The 26,296-nt window shown below is 49.9% G+C and overlaps 1 protein-coding gene across 2 annotated transcripts in view; it reads right to left on the bottom strand.

The window, feature by feature from the left end:
- zfand2a (zinc finger, AN1-type domain 2A) overlaps nt 1-26,296 on the bottom strand; it is a 38,335-nt gene that overhangs the window by 10,786 nt on the left and 1,253 nt on the right. The window contains exons 2-6 of one of the 2 annotated variants that reach the window (XM_038820055.1): nt 13,313-13,442; nt 11,068-11,162; nt 9,591-9,722; nt 6,132-6,283; nt 4,263-4,385 (exon numbers count right to left, since the gene is read on the bottom strand). In XM_038820055.1, the coding sequence (XP_038675983.1) occupies nt 4,263-4,385; nt 6,132-6,283; nt 9,591-9,722; nt 11,068-11,162; nt 13,313-13,367 (557 nt within the window). In that variant the 5' untranslated portion in view covers nt 13,368-13,442. Of the gene's footprint in view, nt 1-4,262; nt 4,386-6,131; nt 6,284-9,590; nt 9,725-11,067; nt 11,163-13,312; nt 13,443-26,296 lie in introns of those variants that run through there. The other variant, XM_038820056.1, reaches the window with a different exon arrangement.

The following is a 26,296-nucleotide window of genomic DNA, read 5'->3' on the forward strand; positions in this document are numbered from 1 at the left end:
GCATGTGGAGGTGGAGTTGACCCTATGCAGTGCTTCACTCCAGAGTCCCCACCCTATCTCAATCCCCAGGTCGTCCTCCCATTTCATTCTTGTTGCGTCCAGTACGGTGTCGTCCCTTTCTACCAGTCGGTCATACGTGTCGCTACAGTTCCCTTTCTCTAGGATACTTGCGTCCAGTAGGTCTTTCAGTAGTGTCTGTTGTGGCGGTTGTGGGTACGTCTTTGTCTCCTTTCGTAGGAAGTTTTTGAGCTGCAGGTACCGTAGCTCGTTCCCCCCAGCTAGCCGAAATTTCCCTGTCAGTTCGTCCAGTGTTGCGATCCTGTCGTTCACGTATAGGTCCCTGACTGTCAGTGTCCCCCCCGTCCTGCCTCCACCTTTTGAAGGTGGCGTCAGTCAGTGCTGGTGTGAACCTATGGTTGTTGCAGATGGGAGCCTTGTCCGACATTTTGGTCAGGCCAAATTGCTGCCGCAGTTGGTTCCAGGATTGGAGGGTGGCTGTCACCACTGGGCTGCTGGAGTGTTTTTTGGGTGGGGATGGGAGTGCTGCCGTGGCGAGGGCCCGGAGGGAGGTCCCCATGCAGGAGGCCTCCTCCACACGCACCCACTCGGCTTCTGGCTCCTGGATCCATCCCCTTACTCGCTCGGCTGTTGCCGCCCAGTGGTAGAATTATAGATTCGGGAGGGCTAGCCCCCCCCTGGATTTTGTTTTTTGTAGGACCTTCTTTGGGATCCTAGCATTTTTGCCCCCCCATACGAACGCCATGATAAGTTTGTCCAGCACTTTGAAAAAGGCCTTGGGGATGTAGATCAGAATGGATCTAAATAGAAAGAGGAACCTGGGCAGTACGTTCATTTTGATCGTCTGGACTCTCCCCACGAGGGAGAGTGGGAGTATATTCCATCTTTGCAGGTCCTTTTTTACTTCCTCCGTCAGGCTGGTGAGGTTCCATTTGTGGATCCCTTTCCAGTCATGGGCTATTTGGATCCCCAGGTAGCGGAATTTGTGTCGGGCTTGTTTGAACGGCAGCCCCTTTAGTGCTGCCCCCCCCTGCGGGTGTACTGGGAAGATCTCGCTTTTGCTCATGTTGAGTTTGTAGCCCGAGAAGGCTCCAAACTCTTTCAGGAGCGCGATGATTCCGTCCATGCTGCTTTGTGGGTCCGAGATGTGGAGGAGCAGATCATCTGCATAGAGTGAGACTCTGTGCTCTCTGTCTCCCCTTCGGATCCCCCTCCAATTTTTTGCTGCCCTGAGCGCGATTGCTAGCGGTTCGATTGCTAGTGCGAACAGCAGCAGGGACAGTGGGCATCCTTGTCTGGTGCCCCTGTGCAGCTGGAAGTATTGGGAGTTGGTATTGTTGGCCCGTACACTCGCCATGGTAGCGTTGTATAAGAGTTTTACCCAAGCGGTGAACCCTGTTCCAAGCCCGAACCGCTCCAGTACCTCTATGAGGTATTTCCATTCGACTCTGTCGAAGGCCTTTTCTGCGTCTAGGGAGACGATCACCTCTTGTGTTCTCTCCCCGGAGGGGGTCATTATCACGTTCAGCAGGCGCCTGATGTTCGAGGTAAGCTGTCGACCTTTGACGAAGCCCGTCTGGTCCTCTGTGACCACCTCAGGTACACAGTCTTCTGCCTTTTGGCTAGGATTCTGGCCAGTATTTTGGCGTCTGCGTTCAGCAGAGATATGGGTCTGTATGACCCACATTCCGTTGGGTCTTTGTCTTTCTTAGGTATCAGCGAGATTGAGGCCTGTGCTAACGTGGGTGGCAGTGTGCCCCTGGCTAGCGAGTCTGTGAACATCTCCCGCAGGTGCGGGGCCAGCGCTGTCGTGAATTTTTTGTAGAAGTCCGCCGGGAATCCGTCCAGTCCCGGCGCCTTCCCCGTCTGCATGGAGCTAATGCTGTCCATGATCTCTCCCAGTGCTAGTGGTGCTTCCAGGTCCCATTTTCTGCCCTCTCCCACGACTGGAATGTCCAGTCCATCAAGGAACCGGTTCATCCCAGCCTTCCCCGTTTGGGGCTCTGAGGTGTACAGCTCTTGGTAGAAGGCCTTGAAGGTTTTGTTAATCCTCTCTGGTTCTGTTTCCAACATGCCTCTGGTACCCCTGATTTGAGCAATTTCTCTGGTGGCTGCCTGCTTTACCACAGGCCTGTCATGAGTGAGACTGGAAATTGTAAACCAAGAGACCGTAGTAACTATAATGTGTAAAAGAGCACTACCGTTATCTGTACTCAGTGTGCACACACATGCTCATACATGAGACTGAATGTGTGACGTGCTAATTCAGGGTAAATGAGAGTAAATAACCTTATTTACTTTAAGCACAAAAACATGCTACTGAATTAGAACATAGAACATAGAACAGTACAGCACAGAACAGGCCCTTCGGCCCTCGATGTTGTGCCGATCAATGATCACCCTACTCAAACCCACGTAACCCGTATCCCAACAATCCCCCCATTAACCTTACACTACGGGCAATTTAGCATGGCCAATCCACCTAACCACCTAATCCACCTAATTATTTAATTGAATGCACAAACACCTCTTTCCATATAAAACACACTGATTACAGGTAGTAAGAGAGCAAGATAGTGACTCCTGAATTGGGGGTGGGTGGAGTGCAAGAAGCAGCACCACAAGACAATAAAAATAATAGCCTATTGGCCACATGCAAATGTTTGAACTCTGTATGACCTCTGAACATACAGACGATCCAGTAAACACAATCACATGCAGAACTATCTCAACAATAATGGCTGAATTTGAAATGATACTGGATGCACCCCATCACTAACCATATAGAACATGATTTGATTGAATGGTGAACAGCATATACAATATCCCCACCATACAGAAAGAATGGGCAGGTAGGGACAAAAAGCAGAGAGAAACCATTCCGGGATACTGGGAACATCATTCAGCAACAAAATGAAAGGGGCAATATTAGGTCAAGTCTATGAGCTCCTAGGAAATGATGTATGGCATGCAGTGTCTGAGAAACAAGGAGAAGCACAAATGGCCATCATCGCTTTAAACCTTTAAAGTTCCCTAAAGTTTTGTGAAGAATGAACAGCTTAAATGCAGGAAGAAACATTGTGTTTTACGACCAGTAGACGTCAAAGAACTTTACAGCCATAAAATATTTTTGTTAAAAGAAAGGTATAAGCACTGTTGTGATATAGGAAACCTGGCAGCCAACTTTCGCACAACAAACTTCCACAAGCAGCCACGTGATAATGACTGCATTATCTGTCTTTTTTGTGACATTAATGGGAGAGATAAATATTAGCCAGAACTGCAGAGATAATGTCTCTGTTTTTCTTAGAAATGGTGCCGGGGAATCTTCTATGTCCACACAAGCATCAGTTTAACGTGTCATCTGAAAGATGGCATCACCAACAGTGCAGCACTCCCTCAGCAATGCACTGGAGTGTCAGGACGGATCTTCCACTCAAGTCCTGGAGTGGAACTCGCATCTTTGTTACTAAGTGGCGAGAATGCTACCGACTGAGCCACAGCTGACACAGGGATGTGGCAAAACATTTTCACAAGAGCAGTGTCAAAAATCTGACATCAAGCCAGATCAGGAAATATTTTGGGGATTTCAAAAGCAGCTGAAAAGGTGAGAGGGTTTTGGAGGCAATTCCTGAGTCGAAGAGCCGATGTTGGATCAATTCAAATTGGGGATCAGAAGAGGCCAGAATGAGCAGTACCCAGACCCTAGGATTGTTGGAGTGGAAGAGCTTGCAGAGATGGAAACAAGACAAATTAAGACCTGAACTATTTCACATTATCCTCGGGGAAGCAATGGCACGGAAATATGTCCAGCTCATTTTCAGGTACTTGCTTCAGGTGATTAAAAGCTCAGAAGCATGTGTGTTCTCTCAGCCAGGTAATGGTGGCGGCAGCAAAGACAGGAAAATAAAAGACCGTCATTCCAGTTTTGAACGCTGTTTCTTTGGAGGAGGGAAAATCAACGGCTCACCTGTATCACTGTTCCTTTATGGGCAGTGGGTAGCTGATGCAGGTGTAACCTGCCAACCAACCTATGCACAAACAACTGTTTCCCGCAGATGTACCCAAGGGCAAGGAACAAAGGAACCGGTGTCAGCCATTCAGCCCCTCAAGCCTGTTCCGCCATTCAGTTAGATTATGGCGGATCCGTATCTCAACTCCCTTTACCTGCCCTCATTCCACATCCCAAAATACCTGTACCCAAATCAATTTCAGTCACTTCGTATGTGGCCTGTTGACTGTACCTGTTATTATGTGGGTGGGCCGATGTGTTCAGTCCATTTGGCCGACTGCCAGATACCCCTTTGCTTGTAGATGGCACCACACTGGATTTTGAACTCCCCCGAGCTCTCACAATGGCAGCATTACTTAAAAAGAAATAAAATCTGTTAAAATAACTCTGTACAAGCAGCCATTTAAGACTATTTCACACACTGAAATTTCAGCTGTCACTAGTCCTGCTTCATTTACAGCTGGGAACCTTGTTCTGAGTCAGGGTATAGAGGCTAGACTCATCCCACACAACTGAAGTAACAAGGTATGACTGTCATTTCCTGACATAACAGTCACTGCAAATGGAGAGCCACATTTCACAGTAAAACTGCAGACTGAATTATAGAATTCAATGCGTGAGGGCTACAGCTTGAACACATTTTATGCAAGATATTCACGTCATACTAAAAGGTTTGAGCTCTGGAATTGGCACAGTGGTTAGCACTGCTCCTTCACTGCACCGAGGACCCGGGTTCGATCCCGGCCCTGGGTCACTGTCCATGCGGAGTTTGCACATTCTCCCCGTCTCTGCGTGGGTCTCACCCCCACAACCCAAAGATGTGCAGGGTAGGTGGACTGGCCGTGCTAAATTGCCCCTTAATTGGAAAGGAAAATTGGGTACACTAAATTCATTTTTTTTTTTTTAAAGATGGGGCTCTCAAACAGTTTTTCAGCACAGCTGGAAACCATTCAAGTCCTGTGTTGAATTTCAGGCCCCTCTCAGGCTCATTTCACACCATCCCATTTTCCCTGCTTTCTTTACAAGTTGATTAATATTGAACAAATTACCCAGTAACTTTTGGAAAGCAGTCATCAATTTGGCATTGATCATCAGTGGCAAAACAAGGGCAGTTGATGGCAATGGATGGCAACAACCAGCATTTTGGACATTGTACACAAACTAAATGTTCTTGCTCAAGCACAGCTCTGGTTTAAGATAATACACTAATTCAATATACAGACCTGGCCTGTAACTAAACACTAAAAATATCCAAAAGGGAAGTTTATTTTTTAAATCTACCTAAAGATTCTGAGCCAAATGACCAACAAAATCTCTGTACTGCTCTGATTCTGGATTATCTTAACTACCGCTGGAGTCATGTCATTTCTGAGTGCAAAGCTCTACCCCCAAATGAAATCAATGGAACTACATCGCCCCATAACCTGACTCACTTGCAGAGTCCAGCAAGAAAGCAAAGACTTGGAATGGGAGAAAACAAACCTGGAAGCATCATGCAGTATATCGGAAAGACAGATCACTGGTTTAGCTCAGTGGGCTAGATAGCAGGTTTGTGATGCAGAACAAGGCCAGCGGCGCGGGTTCAATTCCCGTACCAGCTGAGAATTCTGAATTCTCCGTGTATCTGAACAGGCGCTGGAATGTGGCGACTAGGGGCTTTTAACAGTAACTTCATTGCAGTGTTAATGTAAGCCTACTTGTGACAAAAGATTATTTATTTATTTTATTTAAAGAGATAAGGGACAGAGATAATTCCTCCCCCGCCACCTCCATCCCCGTCCCTTCCCTCCCCCGTTCCATCCCAGTCATTTTCCTTGAGTCACTATCAAGCAAATATTGAGGTAAGACAGCTATTTATTTAACTGCAACTAACTGTTGTGCTGTCATAGCAAACTCAAATGGTCCAGTAGATCTGAAGACAGTGCATGAGGAAGGAGCGGGTGTATAATTCGCCATTATAACACTAGCCACAAGCGCTTTAGCTGAAACTATATATGGGAGCACAACAAAAGTCACTTCACAGGGTTACTCGTCCTCATGTTTATTGCCTTTCACCATTGAAGCATGGTATTGGCAAGGGATATACTTTAGATTTCCTTACCCAACTTTGGAGAGTCTTTGCCCATCAGCCTTGCATTCGTGATCCAAAGAATGCCTGTGCTTTAAGCAGAAGTCTAAGTGACATTGGTCACACGTCAGTTTGATCATCTCTTTCTGTTTGCATCCGGTCTTTGAACATTTGTTTGTGAAAATCTGAAACACATTTATTTTGGTGACAATTAAATTAGAGGAGACGGTCACTGTTACTACCCGACTATACAGCTTCTCCTTGGTAAAACAAATGGGCTGCAATGGCCATTTCATAAAGACAGTGTGCTGAAAATAGACGACAAGGCTCTTTCCCTGACAGCAGATGGAGATTAATCCAGGACGCAGTGAATTTGGATTTGAGACTTGGAGAATAGAAGCCTAAGTGCACTAATGGCAGCTCTGGTATTTGAACTCCAGACGTCCATCAGAACTACTTAACTGCCTTAAAAGCTGGAGGTGGGAAGTAAAGTTAACCCATTCTCTTTCCCTTTTAACTCATTCCCTATCACCCCAATTTATGTCCAGCTTTTATTTTGGATGCCATCCTCTATCACACCCCTGAGCAGATGACTTACACCATCTACCCATGTACTTATTGAAGGAAGATACTGTAAATTGTTTTGCTTTCTCTTTGGCTGTTGCGAGAGGTCAGGTTGGGTGATGAGACAGGGAGCAGGAGTGAACCGCAGCAGCGAAGCCTAGCTGAAGGTATACTAGTTTATCGGCACCACTTTGGAAATGTTATTACACTTACAAGACACACACAGTGCGTCAACTGGTGTAATACCGAGCCTTACAGACAAGGTTTCAGCCACTGGTAACTCACCCGAGCGAGGAATATTCATGGGCATGTCTCATCAGGAGATAACTCATCTGCACTGAACTTGACAATTAGGTTTTATCCTGTCCTAACCTGATATCCACAAATTTCTGGATAGCAATCAGGGGCAGTGATTCAGCTTTATTTTATTTGCCCTAATCTGGGAGGGTGTTCAAGATAACTGTAATGCCCAAGTAACTCAACACAGACTGGGGGGGAAAATCTAAGCCTTGTTGGCCTGGATGGTTCAATAAACCACTGGATGGCATGCTTGTTCTACAGTTGTGCTCCAGAGATCCAAATGATCCCAAAGGATAGCTGAGAGATGCTACAATCCCTGGGTGGTGGGTGGCTGAGAGATGCTACAATCCCTGGGTGGTGGGTGGCTGAGAGATGCTACAATCCCTGGGTGGTGGGTGGCTGAGAGATGCTACAATCCCTGGGTGGTGGGTGGCTGAGAGATGCTACAATCCCTGGGTGGTGGGTGGCTGAGAGATGCTACAATCCCTGGGTGGTGGGTGGCTGAGAGATGCTACAATCCCTGGGTGGTGGGTGGCTGAGAGATGCTACAATCCCTGGGTGGTGAGTGGCTGAGAGATGCTACAATCCCTGGTCGGTGGGTGGCTGAGAGATGCTACAATCCCTGGGCGGTGGGTGGCTGAGAGATGCTACAATCCCTGGGCGGTGGGTGGCTGAGAGATGCTACAATCCCTGGGCGGTGGGTGGCTGAGAGATGCTACAATCCCTGGGCGGTGGGTGGCTGAGAGATGCTACAATCCCTGGGCGGTGGGTGGCTGAGAGATGCTACAATCCCTGGGTGGTGGGTGGCTGAGAGATGCTACAATCCCTGGGTGGTGGGTGGCTGAGAGATGCTACAATCCCTGGGTGGTGGGTGGCTGAGAGATGCTACAATCCCTGGGTGGTGGGTGGCTGAGAGATGCTACAATCCCTGGGCGGTGGGTGGCTGAGAGATGCTACAATCCCTGGGCGGTGGGTGGCTGAGAGATGCTACAATCCCTGGGCGGTGGGTGGCTGAGAGATGCTACAATCCCTGGGCGGTGGGTGGCTGAGAGATGCTACAATCCCTGGGCGGTGGGTGGCTGAGAGATGCTACAATCCCTGGGCGGTGGGTGGCTGAGAGATGCTACAATCCCTGGGCGGTGGGTGGCTGAGAGATGCTACAATCCCTGGGCGGTGGGTGGCTGAGAGATGCTACAATCCCTGGGCGGTGGGTGGCTGAGAGATGCTACAATCCCTGGGCGGTGGGTGGCTGAGAGATGCTACAATCCCTGGGCGGTGGGTGGCTGAGAGATGCTACAATCCCTGGGTGGTGGGTGGCTGAGAGATGCTACAATCCCTGGGCGGTGGGTGGCTGAGAGATGCTACAATCCCTGGGTGGTGGGTGGCTGAGAGATGCTACAATCCCTGGGTGGTGGGTGGCTGAGAGATGCTACAATCCCTGGGTGGTGGGTGGCTGAGAGATGCTACAATCCCTGGGTGGTGGGTGGCTGAGAGATGCTACAATCCCTGGGTGGTGGGTGGCTGAGAGATGCTACAATCCCTGGGTGGTGGGTGGCTGAGAGATGCTACAATCCCTGGGTGGTGGGTGGCTGAGAGATGCTACAATCCCTGGGTGGTGGGTGGCTGAGAGATGCTACAATCCCTGGGTGGTGGGTGGCTGAGAGATGCTACAATCCCTGGGTGGTGGGTGGCTGAGAGATGCTACAATCCCTGGGTGGTGGGTGGCTGAGAGATGCTACAATCCCTGGGTGGTGGGTGGCTGAGAGATGCTACAATCCCTGGGTGGTGGGTGGCTGAGAGATGCTACAATCCCTGGGTGGTGGGTGGCTGAGAGATGCTACAATCCCTGGGTGGTGGGTGGCTGAGAGATGCTACAATCCCTGGGTGGTGGGTGGCTGAGAGATGCTACAATCCCTGGGTGGTGGGTGGCTGAGAGATGCTACAATCCCTGGGCGGTGGGTGGCTGAGAGATGCTACAATCCCTGGGCGGTGGGTGGCTGAGAGATGCTACAATCCCTGGGCGGTGGGTGGCTGAGAGATGCTACAATCCCTGGGCGGTGGGTGGCTGAGAGATGCTACAATCCCTGGGTGGTGGGTGGCTGAGAGATGCTACAATCCCTGGGTGGTGGGTGGCTCAGAGATGCTACAATCCCTGGGTGGTGGGTGGCTGAGAGATGCTACAATCCCTGGGCGGTGGGTGGCGGAGAGATGCTACAATCCCTGGGTGGTGGGTGGCGGAGAGATGCTACAATCCCTGGGTGGTGGGTGGCTGAGAGATGCTACAATCCCTGGGTGGTGGGGGTGGGGATTACATACACCAGAGAGGATTGGCAGGACCTCAGTGCAGCATCACAGCCAACGGACAGCATCCCCCAACAGTGCACAAATCTCCTAGTGCTCCACTGAGGCATTCCGGTCTCTGGAGTGGGACTTGAACTCTTGAACTGACTGAGCCACAGTTGACAACTTACACACACTAGCCAAGCTCACCTATGAAGAACGGCAACTTCAGCACGATACTACACAATGACCAACACCATGGCGTTTTACTTCAGCACGAGACAGGTAAGGGAAAGAAAGGTGGAAAATGATAAAACTCAACTATCTGATAAACATAGAAGGCCTTACCTTGGGCTTTTTGTGGGCAGGGTCAGATCTACACTCTCTGTCCATATGTTCACCAACCCGAATGTCTGGCATTTCACCCCTTCTGACGGGAACTGGTGTGTTACAGAGCGGACACACGGGTACCTGCACATCCTGAAAGCAATCAAGTGCACATTAAATATAGCTCAACAAAACACAGCCCTTGAAATTGCACATAATCCGTGGTCATATACTGGTGTTGCTTCATTATCACTGGGTCAAAATTCCAGAATTAATGCCATAATGGAAACATGGAATGACAAAATATCTTGCTCATGTGAAGCATAACCCTCCCTCATTTTACACCTGTTTGTGCACCATCTCCTTGAAACCAATTTCTGCAGAGGAAGACAAGAAAACACATACTGCAGCTCGGTCTGGAGCAATGGTTCACAAATAAACAAAAGATCAAAGAAACGGGATACAGCCATGCCCGATAGTGGCGGTCTTCGGGGTTTCAGACCAGCCAGATCTATTCCTGGGGAGGAGGGCGGACGCCCTTGCCTTTGCCTCCCTGATTGCCCGCCGTAGAATCATGTTTGGCTGGCGGTCAGCAGCACCACCCAGAGCTGCAGACTGGCTGTCCGACCTCTCGGAATCTCTCCAAATGGAGAAAATCAAATTCGCCATCCGAGGGTCGGACGACGGCTTCCACAGAACGTGGGAGCCATTCATGCAACTGTTCCGGGACCTGTTTGTGGCCAACGTACATGAGGAAGAATAGTCGGGTGGCCAAGAACCAGGGGAAAATGGGCGGGAATCGGGGGAAGGTAGCCGGGGGGAGGGGGGAGGGGGGGGGGGGCTACGGGCTCGGTATGGGGGTTTGATGGCAAGCCAAGGCCCAAAACCAAACCATAAATAAATGCCTATAAACATGTGCCTCGGCCATATTGGGGAATGTAAAATATGTAAGCCGGCTAAAGGGGGCGGCCACAATTATTGTTATGAAGATGCTTACCTGTAAATATTCATGTAAAAAAATTTTGTGTTTTCCTTTTTTTTTCTCTCTCTCTAATAACTTGTAATTTGTCATATATAAAATATGAAAACTCAATAAAAAAACAGAAACGGGATACAGATAATTCCTGATCCTGAGTGCTAGCCAGTGTCTTTTGCTTGAAAGTGCACATAGATAGGTTAAGGTTTGGCTGTGATGCCCTCCAGACATTGACGCTGACTGTCTAGACTCACAGGAAGAATCATCATTTATGCAAGGTATCAGAGAGCCCATGGAAGCAAACTCCAATAGGAGTCACGGGGGAAGGGAAATAAAAAGGGGGGGGGAAAAACTGAAAAGGGCATTTTTACAGACACTTGGTTCTTGCATTTTCTGAACTTCCTCCAGAGGGAGTTATTGAGAAATGTCAGACCTCAAACTAAATTTGATGAGAGAATAAAATCAAGTTCGACTCACACTGATGGACATACCATAGGCCACATATAAGAATGTTATAAAAACCTTTTTATAGGAGGATGCACACTTGTGCTGTGCATAGCTGATGTGGTCCTTGCAGAAGATTTGTGAACAGGCATCACACTTCATGGGAAGAAAATCTGAAAGGGACAAGAAGGTCTTTAGCAGGGCAGAAGAAACAACAGAAGTGGATTTAGCACATAAAAGGCGCTAGAAATGCAACTTTAATATAACACCTTTATTGTAATATAATGTCCCAAAGCCCTTCTCATCATCATAATCCGGCTGGGTGTCAGTTTTTTTGCCTGAGGCAGTAAAGCAAGCAACTAAAAAGTAGGTCAAAGAAGTATGTTTTAAAGTGTACCTTAATGGAGTAGAGAGGTGAAAAAGTTTGGGGCGGGTACTCCAGAGCTATGGGTCTAGGCAGTTGAAATCACATCCGGCTATAGTGGGACAAAATAAGTTTTAGATGCACAGGAGTCCAGAGTTAGAGGAGGGCAGTTTTTGGAACTCGTCAGTTACAAGAGATTGGTGGGGTGGACCTAGAGCCAATGTAGGTCGGTGAGCACAGGGGTGACAGGTGAACAAAACCTGGAGAATGGGAGACCAGCCAGCCAGAAACACACTGGAATCATAGAATATGAAGGTAATAAAAGCATGGAGGAGGCTTTCAGCACCAACCAAGCTGAGGCAAGTAATGCTCTAGGTGGATTCAGACAGTCTTTGTAATGGAGAGACATGGGGCTGGATTCTCCGTTTGGGAGACTATGACCCACGCCGGCATGAAAACGGTGGTGTTTTACACCAGGAAAACTGCCGCACAACGGCCACCGATTCCCTGTTCCGGAGGTGGGGAGCTAGCAGCCAGGAGCTCCCAGCTCGAGCTGCCGATATGGCTGGGAGCATTGCCGGGTCCGTGGCCGTGCATGTGCACGGCGGCAGCGCCGTGCTTTGTAGCGGACACAATCCACAGACCCGGACAGCGAAAATAGTCCCCTCCCCTTCGGCCGCTCGCACACCCCGGCCTGCCGCCTGCCCCCCCCCCCCCCCCCCCCCACAGTGCCCCAGGTCCAAATAAAGCCCACACTTGCCCGCGGATCAGCCCTCCTCTGACTGTGGCAATGCTGGACTGAGTCAACAGCCGCCACGCTGAATTCCCAACTGGTGAGACCACATGTGTCCCACGCCGTCAGGAACTCGGCTGGTATGGGATGGAGCATCGCGGGGTGGGCCTCAGGCAATGGCCTGGAGCCATGGATACGGCATGCTCCTAGAGTACGCCGCTTTTCAGGGGGCGGAGCATAGCAAAAGCGGCACCGCCCCCAATTCTATCGTCATCGGGGATTCTCCGCTCCGTCACCAAATGTTCTCAATAACAAAGGCTACTTGTTGCATTATCCCCTGTCCACTGAACAAGTTCTGCCATTGTTTCCGACTGATCCAGAAATCACGTTCAGCGACGGGGATCAGAGAATCCAGACCATAGGCTCAGAAGCTCAGCTCAGGATCAAATAGGATGGAATTGCACGCAGTCTGGATCAGCCTAATGGCAGAACTTGTTCAGCGGACAGGAGATAATGCAACAAGCAGCGTTATTATGGAGAATATTGTATGCAGTTTAGGGTCTCCACATTGAGGAAGAATATAGCTGCATTGGGCGCAGAACAAACAATGGTTGATTAAATTGAGCCCTGGGTTGGGAGGGTTATTCTATGATGGGAAGCTGAATAACCTGGGTTTATTATTCTCTGGAGCTTTGAAGAATGAACGGTGATCTCACTGAAGGGACTTGACAGGCCGACAGGGTAGACACAGAGGTTGGGTGATCTGGAGGCAGATCTGGGGGCATAGTCATAGAGTAGGGCTCAGAGGAGGAGAAATGTCTTCACTCAAAGTGAAACTTCCGAATTCTCTATCCCAAAGGATTGTGGATTCTCCTTCATCGAAAATATTTAAGGCTGAGAAGATTTTTGGTCTCTCAGAGAAGCAAGGAATTGAAGTCAAAGATCAGCTATGATCATACTGATGGGCGAACTGACTTGACAAGTATATGCTCTACTGCTGTTCTTATTTCTTAGGTCATTGTAGAATTAACAATGAGGAGGTGACGGGGATGCTGCGGGGTTCAAGCTGGGGTAAGAAAAGATTAAGGATAGACATCAAGAACGCCAAAAGAAAAGACAATTTATTTTCTTAAACTGAATAGCTTTCTCGCTCCTCTTCTGCAAAGAAAACACAGCACAAAACATTTGAAAGATCAACAATATTTTGATGAAATTTTCATCGTTACCCAGCCTTTTGCAGGAATTCTCAGAACAGTGTTGCCCCAAGTCAGGGAACTCCATTTTAGGACATGTATTCTCTCAGTATTGTTGCTCAGGCACCGGCGCGTCCAACTCTGACTTTGCTGTTCTTGTAACCTGTTACAGCAAGAAGAGATTAATCATTTCAAGTTCCATACATCTTAAAAGACAGTTCACCGGTGTTGGCAGTCTGTATATTTAGTGCAGTGATTGAGGTAATGTGCATTTATATCTGGTGTTGGGACAAATGATAACAATGGTGGAAAGGGTGGATGTCCAAGTCTTTTACTGGCGGGGTTGCGGGCAGCAGTTGGGTGGGGAGAGATGTCTGAAAACGGGGTTGAAGAGGTTTTGAGACAGGCAGGGAAGGAATATCCATAGAGGAGGGCCGAGATACAGGAGGTGGTAGCACAAGGTGGAGCACAGGGCGTGGGAGAGTTACAGGAACATAGAGCATACAGATCAGAGTAAAGGAGTGAAATGTATGGGAGGAGATAAATCTGGCAAACGTTGCAGAGTTGGGGAAGGGAATGTGATGCTATGGAGAAGTTCGCAAATGAGAATTTGAAATTGATTGAAGAACTGATAATGGGCGGCACGATAGCAGTGGCTAGCACTATTGCTTCACAGCGCCGAAATGTGGCGACTAGGGGCTTTTCACAGTAATTTCATTGCAGTGTTAATGCAAGCCTACTTGTGACACTAATAACGATTATTATTATTCAGTGAAATGCATGAAAGACGGCAAGTCTGGCAAATGTTGCAGAGTTGGGGGGGGGGGAGGATGTGAGGCTATGGAGAAGTTTGCAGATGAGAATTTAAAATTGATTGAAGAACTGATATTAATTTCCACGTTTCTCACACCAAGGGGCAAGCCCTGTAGCTGCCAGTACTTAAGTGTTTACTTTTACTCAGAAAGACATTGCCCTGGTGTGCAAAATCCTTACTGAACAGTCAATGTTAGCTTAATAAATTAATGTTTGGTGTTTCCATTGCATACTGAAATTCTGGTTAAGATTGTCACAATTCAATAAATGAGCATAGATTCATGTTAACATTCCCAAAAAGATGAAAACTCAAACAGAACCAGGAATAAATATCAGTCTTACAGTTGCTGCATTTAACACTGCAATGATTCTGTATGCACATGGTACTGTATACAAGGTTACACCACAGGGTGAGAGGGCTGAGTCACATACACTCTCAACATCTGAAGGTCCCAATCCACATCAGAGCCACCAGGTTGCAGTGGAGAACTTCGACGAGAGAATGGACAGGGTGGAGAGGAAGCAAATGTTCCCCTAAGCTGAAGGGTCAATAATGTTAAGGTGAGAGGCAGGAGGTTTAGAGGGGATTCGAGGAAAATAACATTCCCGCCCAGAGGTTGGTGGAGTCTGGAATGCACTGCCTGTGAGGGTAGTAGAGGCGGGAAATCTTACTGCCTTTAAAAAGGATGCAGATGGGCACCTGAAATGTCAGAACATTCAAGGATAAGGCCCACGGTCTGGGAAGTGGAATTCATGTTGATTTAGAGTAGTTTTGTCAGTGCAGACCCAATGGGCCGAAGGGCCTCTTTGCTACAGCATGACTTTAAAATAATGCATCCTTCTTTAACAGCCCATCACATTAATTAGAGCAGTTCCCTCACCCCTCAGACAGGACAATGGGGAATATGTACTGCATGTGGAGCCTCAGATATTAATATTGTTTATTTAGTGTTGTTTTCTGAAGGGGTTTAGCAATACCATTTCTTGTAAAAAACCGTCCAGATATATAGTTCGACAGCGAGGAAGACGTGAAATAATGTCATGGTATTTTCCTGTTGAACAATTATTTTATTCTTCTACTGCAATACAGTCTCTAGTGTTCTCTTCCATTTCACAACAACTGCAAAGGGTCATTGCTTACAGCTACCTAGCTGGCACTGGTAATTTCTCCCAGTCCCCAGGGAGTGAGTGTGCCTGTAAGAAGCGTGTGCAGCAAACATGATCTATTGGTCTACAATGGGAGTCACTCCGCCACAGCTGCTTAGCCCTCTCTTGGCCAAATACACAACCAATCCACTGGGCATTTGTGCTGCCAGAGGCAACAGTCAAAAACCACTTTTACTGATGCACATAACGAGTTTACTGTCAAAAGTGTGGCAGCCAGTGGCAACCCACAAGAGCAAACAACATCAATTTGATGTATTTCATTTTAGATGTCTTAATTAAGATAAAGGATTAGTTTATTTTGCGACAAAAAAAGACGGGAGCTAGGATTGAAGTTTCTAACAAGCGCACTAACACCATAAAATTAATAGTCATCTAATTATTTTAAGCTTCGTAACAGACTATTGTCCCTCTAGAACCACATCTCAGGCAGCACGGTGGTGCGGTGGTTAGCACTGCTGCCTCACAGCGCCGAGGACCCGGGTTCAATCCCGGCCCTGGGTCACTGTCCGTGTGGAGTTTGCAGATTCTCCTCATGCCTGCATGGGTCTCACCCCCACAACCCAAAGATATGTAGGGTAGGTGGATTGGCCACACTAAATTGCCCCCAAATCGTTATTTTTTAAAAAGCACATCTCGCTCACACATGGATTCAAAGGGTTAACTGTAGGATCAATCTCAGTGTACAGTTCCAGGAGGAATCACCTTCTTGCTGACTGGTTTTTAATTGTACTATACTCACTTTTGCCTGCACTGGGAGGCAGGCAACATTTGGGTGCGGAGCAGAGTATGTCTCAAGGTGTAGGACTGACCATTTCAGAACTCAGAGAACTTGATCCTCACTCAAATTGTTTCCAACAGCCTCCTACCAGCATTGAAGAGAAATGGGGCAGCCATCTGAGGCAAGATCAAATATCTCCACGAATCAAGTTGACTGGATAACATGATAAATATAGTCCCCTGTGATGCTCATCATATTTCACTGACAGCCACTGTAGATTCTGCAGCAGTTGCTGCAAGTTGTAAACTAATTTAAATGATTCCCAATGGTTGAAGTGTGTCATGAAACTGAGCCCATGGCCTCAAACTTAAGATCCAAATAAGCTGGCAGCTGAGGCATTATCAACGTCCTGGGCTGGACTTCATTTTCAATTGCTACTGTAAAGGGCCTGTGCGAGACCTGGGTCAGGCTTGGCAATATTCATGCCTCCCAAATTCAACATCCTGTCAGACCTCTGCATCTAGGCTCTCACGTAAGAAGTGAGAACTTGGGAGAGACACCAGAGGGTGAGCAGGACCGACAGAACTGTGCTCCTGAGCATTGGAGGAAGCCAGATTGCGTTTTAAGGTTTGCTGTGATTGCTGGGGAAATAAATTGAAATTGTATCCAATCAGGCCAGTGGCAACTAAACTTTTGACTTAAAACATGTTTACAGCAGTTCTATGGAGGAATACCAGTGGAGCATGTGATGGAAGTACCAATGGGAATAAAAACAAGCGTTTACAAAACATATTTACTGGATACTGCAACTAAACTTAACGTATCCAGAAAGCGGGGCATTAAACTAGATTAGCAGTAATCATGCTGTATTTGGTAACGCATTGCTCCCAGTTCTGTTAGCCTGCACCACTGCCACATTTCACCACATCAATGTCAAACTCTTCCATAACAGATATGTGGAGAAGTCACTCATATCAGACAGAGCCACATAACTAACTTGGCCAAGTGTCAATTGTTTTTTAATCACACTTCTGTGAAACTCAATGGAATGTTTTATGTTAAAGATGCTATCTAAATCCAAGTTGTTCTCATCATATATTATATAACTAACTATAGCCTGACTTTTAAAGTGGCTCAAAGATTTTGTACGGTAATACCGCTCCTGACTTGTGCTCTGCATTTACCGCAGCATAGAGGACGGATGGATGACTGATCAGTCATGGAATAATAGGTTGGCATGTTAAAAGGACTGCATCAGTCCTGTCACCTTGCCCTTTGATGTCTAATATTACTGTGTAAACATGGAACGTCATGGATCACATGATAAAGAAAATCAGTGACTAAAGCAAATCTGAAATAATGAAGGGCTAGAAATAGGAGTCAGTTAGCAGCTGGAATAAGGATCCTTTGAAGGGAACCTCAGGCTAACATTTTAAATATTGTATATTTTGACAATGTGTGGCACTGCTGCAGCTCTCGTTTGGTATGAATTACTTCCCCACACCTCAATAATGGAGGAGTTTGCCACTGGTATGTGTTGTGCAGGATAACAGAACTGGGAACAACAACACTGTTACTGAGTGCATCCACGATTACTACTAATTCAGTTCAATGAGATAGGGAGTGGTGAGGCCATGGAGGGATTTAAAAACAAGCATGCAAATTTTAAAACCAAGACATTATGTGGCTGGGATCCAAGTAGATCAGTGGGTGTTGGGATGATGGGGAGTGGGGGAGAGCAGAGTCTCAGCTAGCCTAAAGTTTACAGAGAGCAGAAAGTAGCCTCCCAGCAGTGTGTTGGAGTAGTCAAATCTAGAGGTAACAAATGCATGGTTGAGAATTTCAGCAGCGTATCAGTTAAGGTAGAGGTGAAGTTGGAGGTGGGAATAGGCAGCCTTAGTGATGGCTCTAATATGTGGTCAGATACAACATTGAGGGGTAGCATACGACATGGAAGGGCAGCACGGTAACACAAGTAGATAGCACTGAGGCTTTACAGGCCAGGGACCCAGGTTCGATTCCCCGCTGGGTCACTGTCTGTGCGGAGTCTGCACGTTCTCCCAGTGTCTGCGTGGGTTTCCTCCGGGTGCTCCGGTTTCCTCCCACAGTCCAAAGACATGCAGGTTAGGTGGATTGGCCATGATAAATTGCCCTTAGTGACCAAAAAAGATTTGGAGGGTTTATTGGGTTACAGGGATAGGGTGGAAGTGGGGGCTTAAGTGGGTCGGTGCAGACTCGATGGGCCGAATGGCCTCCTTCTGCACTGTATGTTCTATATAGATGTGACCCGGGAAAGGTCCAAGGACAGTTCCTTAGGGGGATACAAGAGGCAATGGTTCAGAACAGGAAGAAAAGCCATTACAAGTAATACTCTGGCTGTGGTTAGATGCTTCAGAATGGAAGCAGGTGAGTGCAGATCCCATACAGTTGAATGGCAGTAGAGACGTTGAAGGAAGATGGTGTAATCAACTGCGTCAAATACTGCAGACAGGTTGAAAAGGTTGAGAGGGGCTAGTTTACCTTTGTCACAATCACAGAGACTGTTAGTAGGGGAGCAACCAGAATGAGAGAGTAATGGTTTTAATGGGGACTCGGGCAAAGATGGAGTTGAGGGTATGGTTGATTAGTTCAGTTGTTCAAAAATGGCACGATGAACGGAGGGCCAAAAGCGAGACTACGGGAATGTTTGTACAGACAGTCACCCAGCGGGGAATCGGGGGGGGGGGGGGGGGGTCGCGGCATGGAAGAGGTGTTGGGGGAGGGGTGATGTAAGGAAGTGGTCTGAGATGGCCTTGTCTACAATTGAAATGAAATGAAATGAAATGAAAATCGCTTATTGTCACGAGTAGGCTTCAATGAAGTTACTGTGAAAAGCCCCTAGCCGCCACATTCCGGCACCTGCTCGGGGAGGCTGGTACGGGAATCGAACCATGCTGCTGGCCTGCCTTGGTCTGCTTTCAAAGCCAGCAATTTAGCCCAGTGTGCTAAACAGCCCCTATTGATACCATGGGTGTAGCAAAGCTTTGTGATATGAAGGTCAAATGGGTGGCCGTGAAGGAGCTGGCAACCTTATATGGCGAGAGTGATTAGGAAGTATAGGAGGGCACTGAACTCAACAGGACAGACAGAGGGTCAAAATTACCAAAGATGAAGTCACTCAGTGCAGAGGCTGAGGAAAGAATACAGTGATGTTATGAAAGAAAAAGATTTGTGCACTTGGGTGGCGGTCAAGAATGAGGATTTTAAATGGGAGCTGAGAAGGGCGAGTTGGTGAGATTCTCAAAAGTGGAGGAAGTGTCAGAGGGCTAGTGGCTTAGGTCAAGTGTAATTTGTCGATAAGAACCACAGTGCCAGGGTTCAGTCTTGATGGGACAAGTGGTGTCGGCAGGTGGGGAAGCTTCCTCACCCCACACCGGTAAGATCAGGTAAAAAAAACGATCCAACCAGTCTGCAAGTATACCCATGCGACGGGTTGTTTTTCTAATTATTAGCTAACATTCTATATTTAATATCCTGCATGAATACAAGACTAGTCTTGAATTGCATTTTCAAATGCAGCAATTGTTCTGCAGAAAAGTGACAAATTTTAGCATAATTTTACATGCGAGCACTTCAGATTCATTACTGAGACAGCAAGTCGATGGCTTTGCGCAATTCATGGTGAATCTGGCAGCTCAGCAATGATTCTGCCTCATCAAAACCACGACAAGATGTTCACAGTGACAGGGAGAAGCGCATGTAAATTGGGAATGCTCACACCACCGACAGTTGACGGGCTGTATGGTCTACTCCTGATTGTATGTGTTCTTGTATTGCAGAATGATACGCGGTCAAACTTGCATGGATAGTACGCTTGTTGAACGATCTCAAGACAAATCAAGCTTTCACTATACTCCCAGTCTCAAGATATATTACAGTTTTCTTCACCAGTTCTGCTCGGCCTCCTTCAGTGCCAGCTTCCGAACACTCACTGGGGTCTCCCAAGAGTATTTAGAATTTCTACAGTGCAGAAGGAGGTCATTCAGCCCATCAAGTCTGCACTGACCCCCTGAAAGAGCACCCTACCACTCTCTTGCCCTATCCCTGTAACCTAACCTGTACATCCTTGGACACTAAGGGGCAATTTGGCATGGCCATTCCACTTAACCTGCACATCTTTGGACTGTGGGAGGAACCAGAAGCGCCTGGAGGAAACCCACACAGACAAGGGGAGAATATACAGACAGTTACCCAAGGCTGGAGTTGAACCCGGGTCCCTGGTGCTGTGTTGCAGCAGTGCTAACCACTGTGCTTCCAAGTATATTTGAACAAATATTTATTTTCCCGTTTTTTAAGCAGGACTGTCATAAAAAGAAGCGCATCAATAGTGTTTCATGCCCCAAGGGGCATGGTTTAGCTCACTCAGCTAAATCGCTGGCTTTTAAAGCAGACCAAGCAGGCCAGCAGCACGGTTCAATTCCCGTACCAGCCTCCCCGGACAGGCGCCGGAATGTGGCGACTAGGGGCTTGTCACAGTAACTTCATTTGAAGCCTACTCGTGACAATAAGCGATTTTTTTCATTTCAAGTCAGCAGCGTAATGGAATACTCTTCACTTTCCTTGGTGAGGACAGCGTTAACAGCACTCAAAAAGCTCAACAACCTCCAGCATGCCATCCACCACCATTAACATTCACTCCCTCCACCACCCAACGCACCATGGCTAGTGAATAGCACCGACAAGCTGCAGTGCACCAACTCCTCAAGGTATCTTTGACAGCACCTCGCAGAACAAGGGCAGCAGGCTCATGGGAACACCATCAACACCAGGTTCCTCAAGGCATACATCATCCTGACTTCAAAACATTTTGCCATTCCTTCATCGTCACTGGATCAAAAGCCGACACTGTGTACCATCACCACACAAACTGCAGTGGGCCACAAAGGCAGCTCATCGCAATATCCTCAAGGGCAACTAGAGATGGACAATGGCTGGCCTTGCAATCAATGCTCACAGCCCATGAATTAAGAAATCAAATTTGAAATATTAACATGAGCAGCAGCAAAATCATTGCTAGTGAGAGAAAAATACCCAATTCGATGTGGGATTCTCTTGTGGTCATCCCATGTGAGTGGCTGTACTGCACAACCAAGTGTGGGAGATTATGTCTGTCACTATAGTGGGCATAGAATCCCTATGCTGCAGAAGGAAGCCATTCGGCCCATCAGGTTACACTGCAGCAGGCCATTCGGCCCATCAGGTTACACTGCAGCAGGCCATTCGGCCCATCAAGTCTGCACTGCAGCTTCAAACAAGCAGTCTATCCATATCCACTCACCCAACCACCCCTCCCTACCCCTTAAGAAAATGCCGGATCGAGTCAATTACCACACATTGGGAAATCATGCTCAAGGTCCACATCTCCACGAATAGTCCTGCAGGGAACAGCTGAGCCACATAAACCATCCTCCGTTACACCCCCCAGCTGCACTCATCTGGGACAGTAGTAGGATTCCTACAATTTTGTTTTTAAACTTAGAGTACCCAATTATTTTTTTTTCCAATTAAGGGGCAATTTAGCGTGGCCAATCCACCTCACCAGCACACCTTTTGGGTTGTGGGGGTGAAACCCACGCAGACACGGGCAGAATATGCAAACTCCACAGGAACAGTGACCCAGGGCCGGGATTCGAACACTGGTCCTTGGGATTCCGACAATAACCCTTCATTTCTTGAGGGTTTGGGGGGGGGGGGAGAAATAGGGAAGGATTCCTGTTTTTAGTCAGCAGCTACAATTGAAGAAAGATGGGGGGGGGGGGGGGGGGGGGTGGGGGGGGGGGGGGGGAAGAGAGAGGGAGAGAGAGAGCGAGATCCAGCACGTGTGGCACCTTACCAAAGCAAGGAGCGTGCACTATGACAGAGGATTCGCCCCTTGATGTGGCACTTGGTTACGGGGACCATGTTTCAGCAACTCAGAGTTAGCTTATATCAGATGGGGTGGTTAAGATTGACACAATTCACCTTGATGCCCTGGCCAGAGAGGGAAAAGATAGCAGTCAGGAAAGGGCAGGGTTGACAGTGACGTTCCCCGTTTTCAACTACCCTGCCAGCAGTCATCCTCTGAGCTCACCGAATGAGAAACAAAAATAACATAGTAATAATCTTTATTGTCACAGGTAGGCTTACATTAAGACTGCAATGAAGTTACTGTGAAAAGCCTCTAGTCGCCACATTCCGGCGCCTGTCCGGGTACACTGAGAGAGGATTCAGAATGTCCAAATTACCTAACAGCACATCTTTCGGGACTTGTGGGAGGAAACCGGAGCATCCGGAGGAAACCCACGCAGACATGGGGAGAATGTGCACACCCCACACAGTGACCCAAGCCAGGAATCGAACCGGGGACCACGGAGCTGTGAAGCAACAGTGCTACCCACAACATGTGGTGAGTTGCGAGAGTGAAGCGAGGTAACCCCAGGAGTAAGTCATGATGCTGATGTCAGGTGGGAAAGCTCAAGCCAGACAGAAGAAATAAACAACAAAGTTTGTCATTACCCAGTCTACAGCAACAAGGTTTTTGCAATTGTGTACAGGTCAAAAGAACCAACGGGGTTTAGGATAGATATCAAACAATGTACAGGTCTAGATGAAATTTGTTGAAGCGAAGAGCAGACATCATTTTATATGCGGACTGAGCTCACATGCCTGATATATTTACCACACCATCGTACATCGAAAGCTAGCAAGGGATGGGTCATTATCACTCAAAATTGCAGACAGGCACAATCCCCAAGCTTTAAAGTGCAGCTTTCAGGTCAAGTTTGTTTAAATCAATTCTCACTCACGCTTTCAAATTATCAGCCATGCCACAACAGCGATACATTCAAAAATCTACCCAATGACCCAATTATAAACACATACCATGTCCTCAGATTTCTTTAAATCATTTATTCCAACATTGTTGGACTCACTGGCAACAAGCGAATGCTGACAATACATCAATCACTTATTCGAACACAGCAGCCAGAATTACAGTCTCACACCACCTGCATTCCCCGGTGAACCAATTTCATTAAATAACTGACACCCAGTCCATGATACGAAGCACAAAGATGCCAAGTAGACAGTTGGAGCGGTAAAGCTCCACTTTCAGAGATTCATCAACATGCTTCCCAATTCGTGGACTGAGTCAGAACAACTAGCATTTTCCCAGAATTTAGAGCAGTCAAACTTCCAGAGGTACTGCACAGGAAGGGAATGAGGCAAGAATTGATCCTAGAAAGTGGCTTTTGGAGAGCTGATGGAAAGCTTGGCCACAGGAGTAGGATTTTTGAGGACTTCAGGGATGAAGCTACCATGACCCGCAGTGGCCGACGTCTCCCACTCCCAGTCACTCCCCTGGCCCGCACTGGCCGACGTCTCCCACTCCCAGTCGCTCCCCTGACCCGCAGTGGCCGACGTCTCCCACTCCCAGTCGCTCCCCTGGCCCGCACTGGCCGACGTCTCCCACTCCCAGTCGCTCCCCTGACCCGCAGTGGCCGACGTCTCCCACTCCCAGTCACTCCCCTGACCCGCAGTGGCCGACGTCTCCCACTCGCTCACATGACCTGCAGTGGCCGACGTCTCCCACTCCCAGTCATTCCCCTGACCCGCAGTGGCCGACGTCTCCCACTCGCTCACCTGACCCGCAGTGGCCGACGTCTCCCACTCCCACTCGCTTCCCTGACCCGCAGTGGCCGACGTCTCCCACTCCCAGTCGCTCACCTGACCCGCAGTGGCCGACGTCTCCCACTCCCACTCGCTTCCCTGACCCGCAGTGGCCGACGTCTCCCACTCCCACTCGCTTCCCTGACCCGCAGTGGCCGACGTCTCCCAGTCGCTCCCCTGACCCGCAGTGGCCGACGTCTCCCACTCCCACTCGCTCACCTGACCCGCAGTGGCCGACGTCTCCCACTCCCAGTCGCTCCCCTGACCCGCAGTGGCCGACGTCTCCCACTCCCAGTCGCTCCCCTGACCCGCAGTGGCCGACGTCTCCCACTCCCACTCGCTCACCTGACCCGCAGTGGCCGACGTCTCCCACTCCCAGTCGCTCCCCTGACCCGCAGTGGCCGACGTCTCCCACTCCCACTCGCTCACCTGACCCGCAGTGGCCGACGTCTCCCACTCCCAGTCGCTCACCTGACCCGCAGTGGCCGACGTCTCCCACTCCCAGTCGCTCCCCTGACCCGCAGTGGCCGACGTCTCCCACTCGCTCACCTGACCCGCAGTGGCCGACGTCTCCCAGTCGCTCCCCTGACCCGCAGTGGCCGACGTCTCCCACTCCCACTCGCTCCCCTGGCCCGCAGTGGCCGACGTCTCCCACTCCCACTCGCTCCTCTGACCCGCAGTGGCTGACGTCTCCCACTCCCAGTCGCTCCCCTGACTCGCAGTGGCAGACGTCTCCCACTCCCCAATCCCTCCCTCCCGTTCCACCCCCCTCCTTCCCATTCCCTCCCCGTCTCACTCGCCCCCGCCTCTCGCTACTGCATCCCCCTTCTCTCTACTGCCTCCCTTCCCTCCCACTCACTCTCCAGCCTCCCTATCTCTCCCGCCTCCCCCCTCCCTTTCCCCTCCTGCCCCCCCCACTCTTCGCCCCCTCCTGACTCCCCACTCTACGCCCCCTCCTGACTCCCCCACTCTACACCCCCTCCTGACTCCCCCACTCTACACCCCCTCCTGACTCCCCCACTCTACACCCCCTCCTGACTCCCCCACTCTACACCCCCTCCTGACTCCCCCACTCTACACCCCCTCCTGACTCCCCCACTCTACACCCCCCTCCTGACTCCCCCACTCTACACCCCCTCCTGACTCCCCCACTCTACACCCCCTCCTGACTCCCCCACTCCACACCCCCTCCTGACTCCCCCACTCCACACCCCCTCCTGACTCCCCCACTCCACACCCCCTCCTGACTCCCCCACTCCACACCCCCTCCTGACTCCCCCACTCCACACCCCCTCCTGACTCCCCCACTCCACACCCCCTCCTGACTCCCCCACTCCACACCCCCTCCTGACTCCCCCACTCCACACCCCCTCCTGACTCCCCCACTCTACACCCCCTCCTGACTCCCCCACTCCACACCCCCTCCTGACTCCCCACTCCACACCCCCTCCTGACTCCCCCACTCCACACCCCCTCCTGACTCCCCCACTCCCCCCCCCTCCTGACTCCCCCACTCCACACCCCCTCCTGACTCCCCCACTCCACACCCCCTCCTGACTCCCCCACTCCACACCCCCTCCTGACTCCCCCACTCCACACCCCCTCCTGACTCCCCCACTCCACACCCCCTCCTGACTCCCCCACTCCACACCCCCTCCTGACTCCCCACTCCACACCCCCTCCTGACTCCCCCACTCCACACCCCCTCCTGACTCCCCCACTCTACACCCCCTCCTGACTCCCCCACTCCACACCCCCTCCTGACTCCCCCACTCCACACCCCCTCCTGACTCCCCCACTCCACACCCCCTCCTGACTCCCCCACTCCACACCCCCTCCTGACTCCCCCACTCCACACCCCCTCCTGACTCCCCCACTCCACACCCCCTCCTGACTCCCCCACTCCACACCCCCTCCTGACTCCCCCACTCCACACCCCCTCCTGACTCCCCCACTCCACACCCCCTCCTGACTCCCCCACTCCACACCCCCTCCTGACTCCCCCACTCCACACCCCCTCCTGACTCCCCCACTCCACACCCCCTCCTGACTCCCCCACTCCACCCCCCCTCCTGACTCCCCACTCCACACCCCCTCCTGACTCCCCCACTCCACACCCCCTCCTGACTCCCCCACTCCACACCCCCTCCTGACTCCCCCACTCCACACCCCCTCCTGACTCCCCCACTCCACACCCCTCCTGACTCCCCCACTCCACACCCCCTCCTGACTCCCCCACTCCACACCCCCTCCTGACTCCCCCACTCCACACCCCCTCCTGACTCCCCCACTCTTTCACCCCCTCCTGACTCCCCCACTCTACACCCCCTCCTGACTCCCCACTCTACACCCCCTCCTGTACTCCCCCACTCTAACAACCCCCTCCTGTCTCCCCCACTCTACACCCCCTCCTGTCTCCCCCACTCTACACCCCCTCCTGTCTCCCCACTCTACACCCCCTCCTGTCTCCCCCACTCTACACCCCCTCCTGTCTCCCCCACTCTACACCCCCTCCTGTCTCCCCCACTCTACACCCCCCTCCTGTCTCCCCACTCTACACCCCCTCCTGTCTCCCCCACTCTACACCCCCTCCTGACTCCCCCACTCTACACCCCACTCTTTCCCCCTCCTGA

This window comes from Scyliorhinus canicula, chromosome 15 (genome assembly GCF_902713615.1).
Source record: "Scyliorhinus canicula chromosome 15, sScyCan1.1, whole genome shotgun sequence".
In the NCBI taxonomy this organism is placed as follows: Eukaryota; Metazoa; Chordata; class Chondrichthyes; order Carcharhiniformes; family Scyliorhinidae; genus Scyliorhinus; species Scyliorhinus canicula.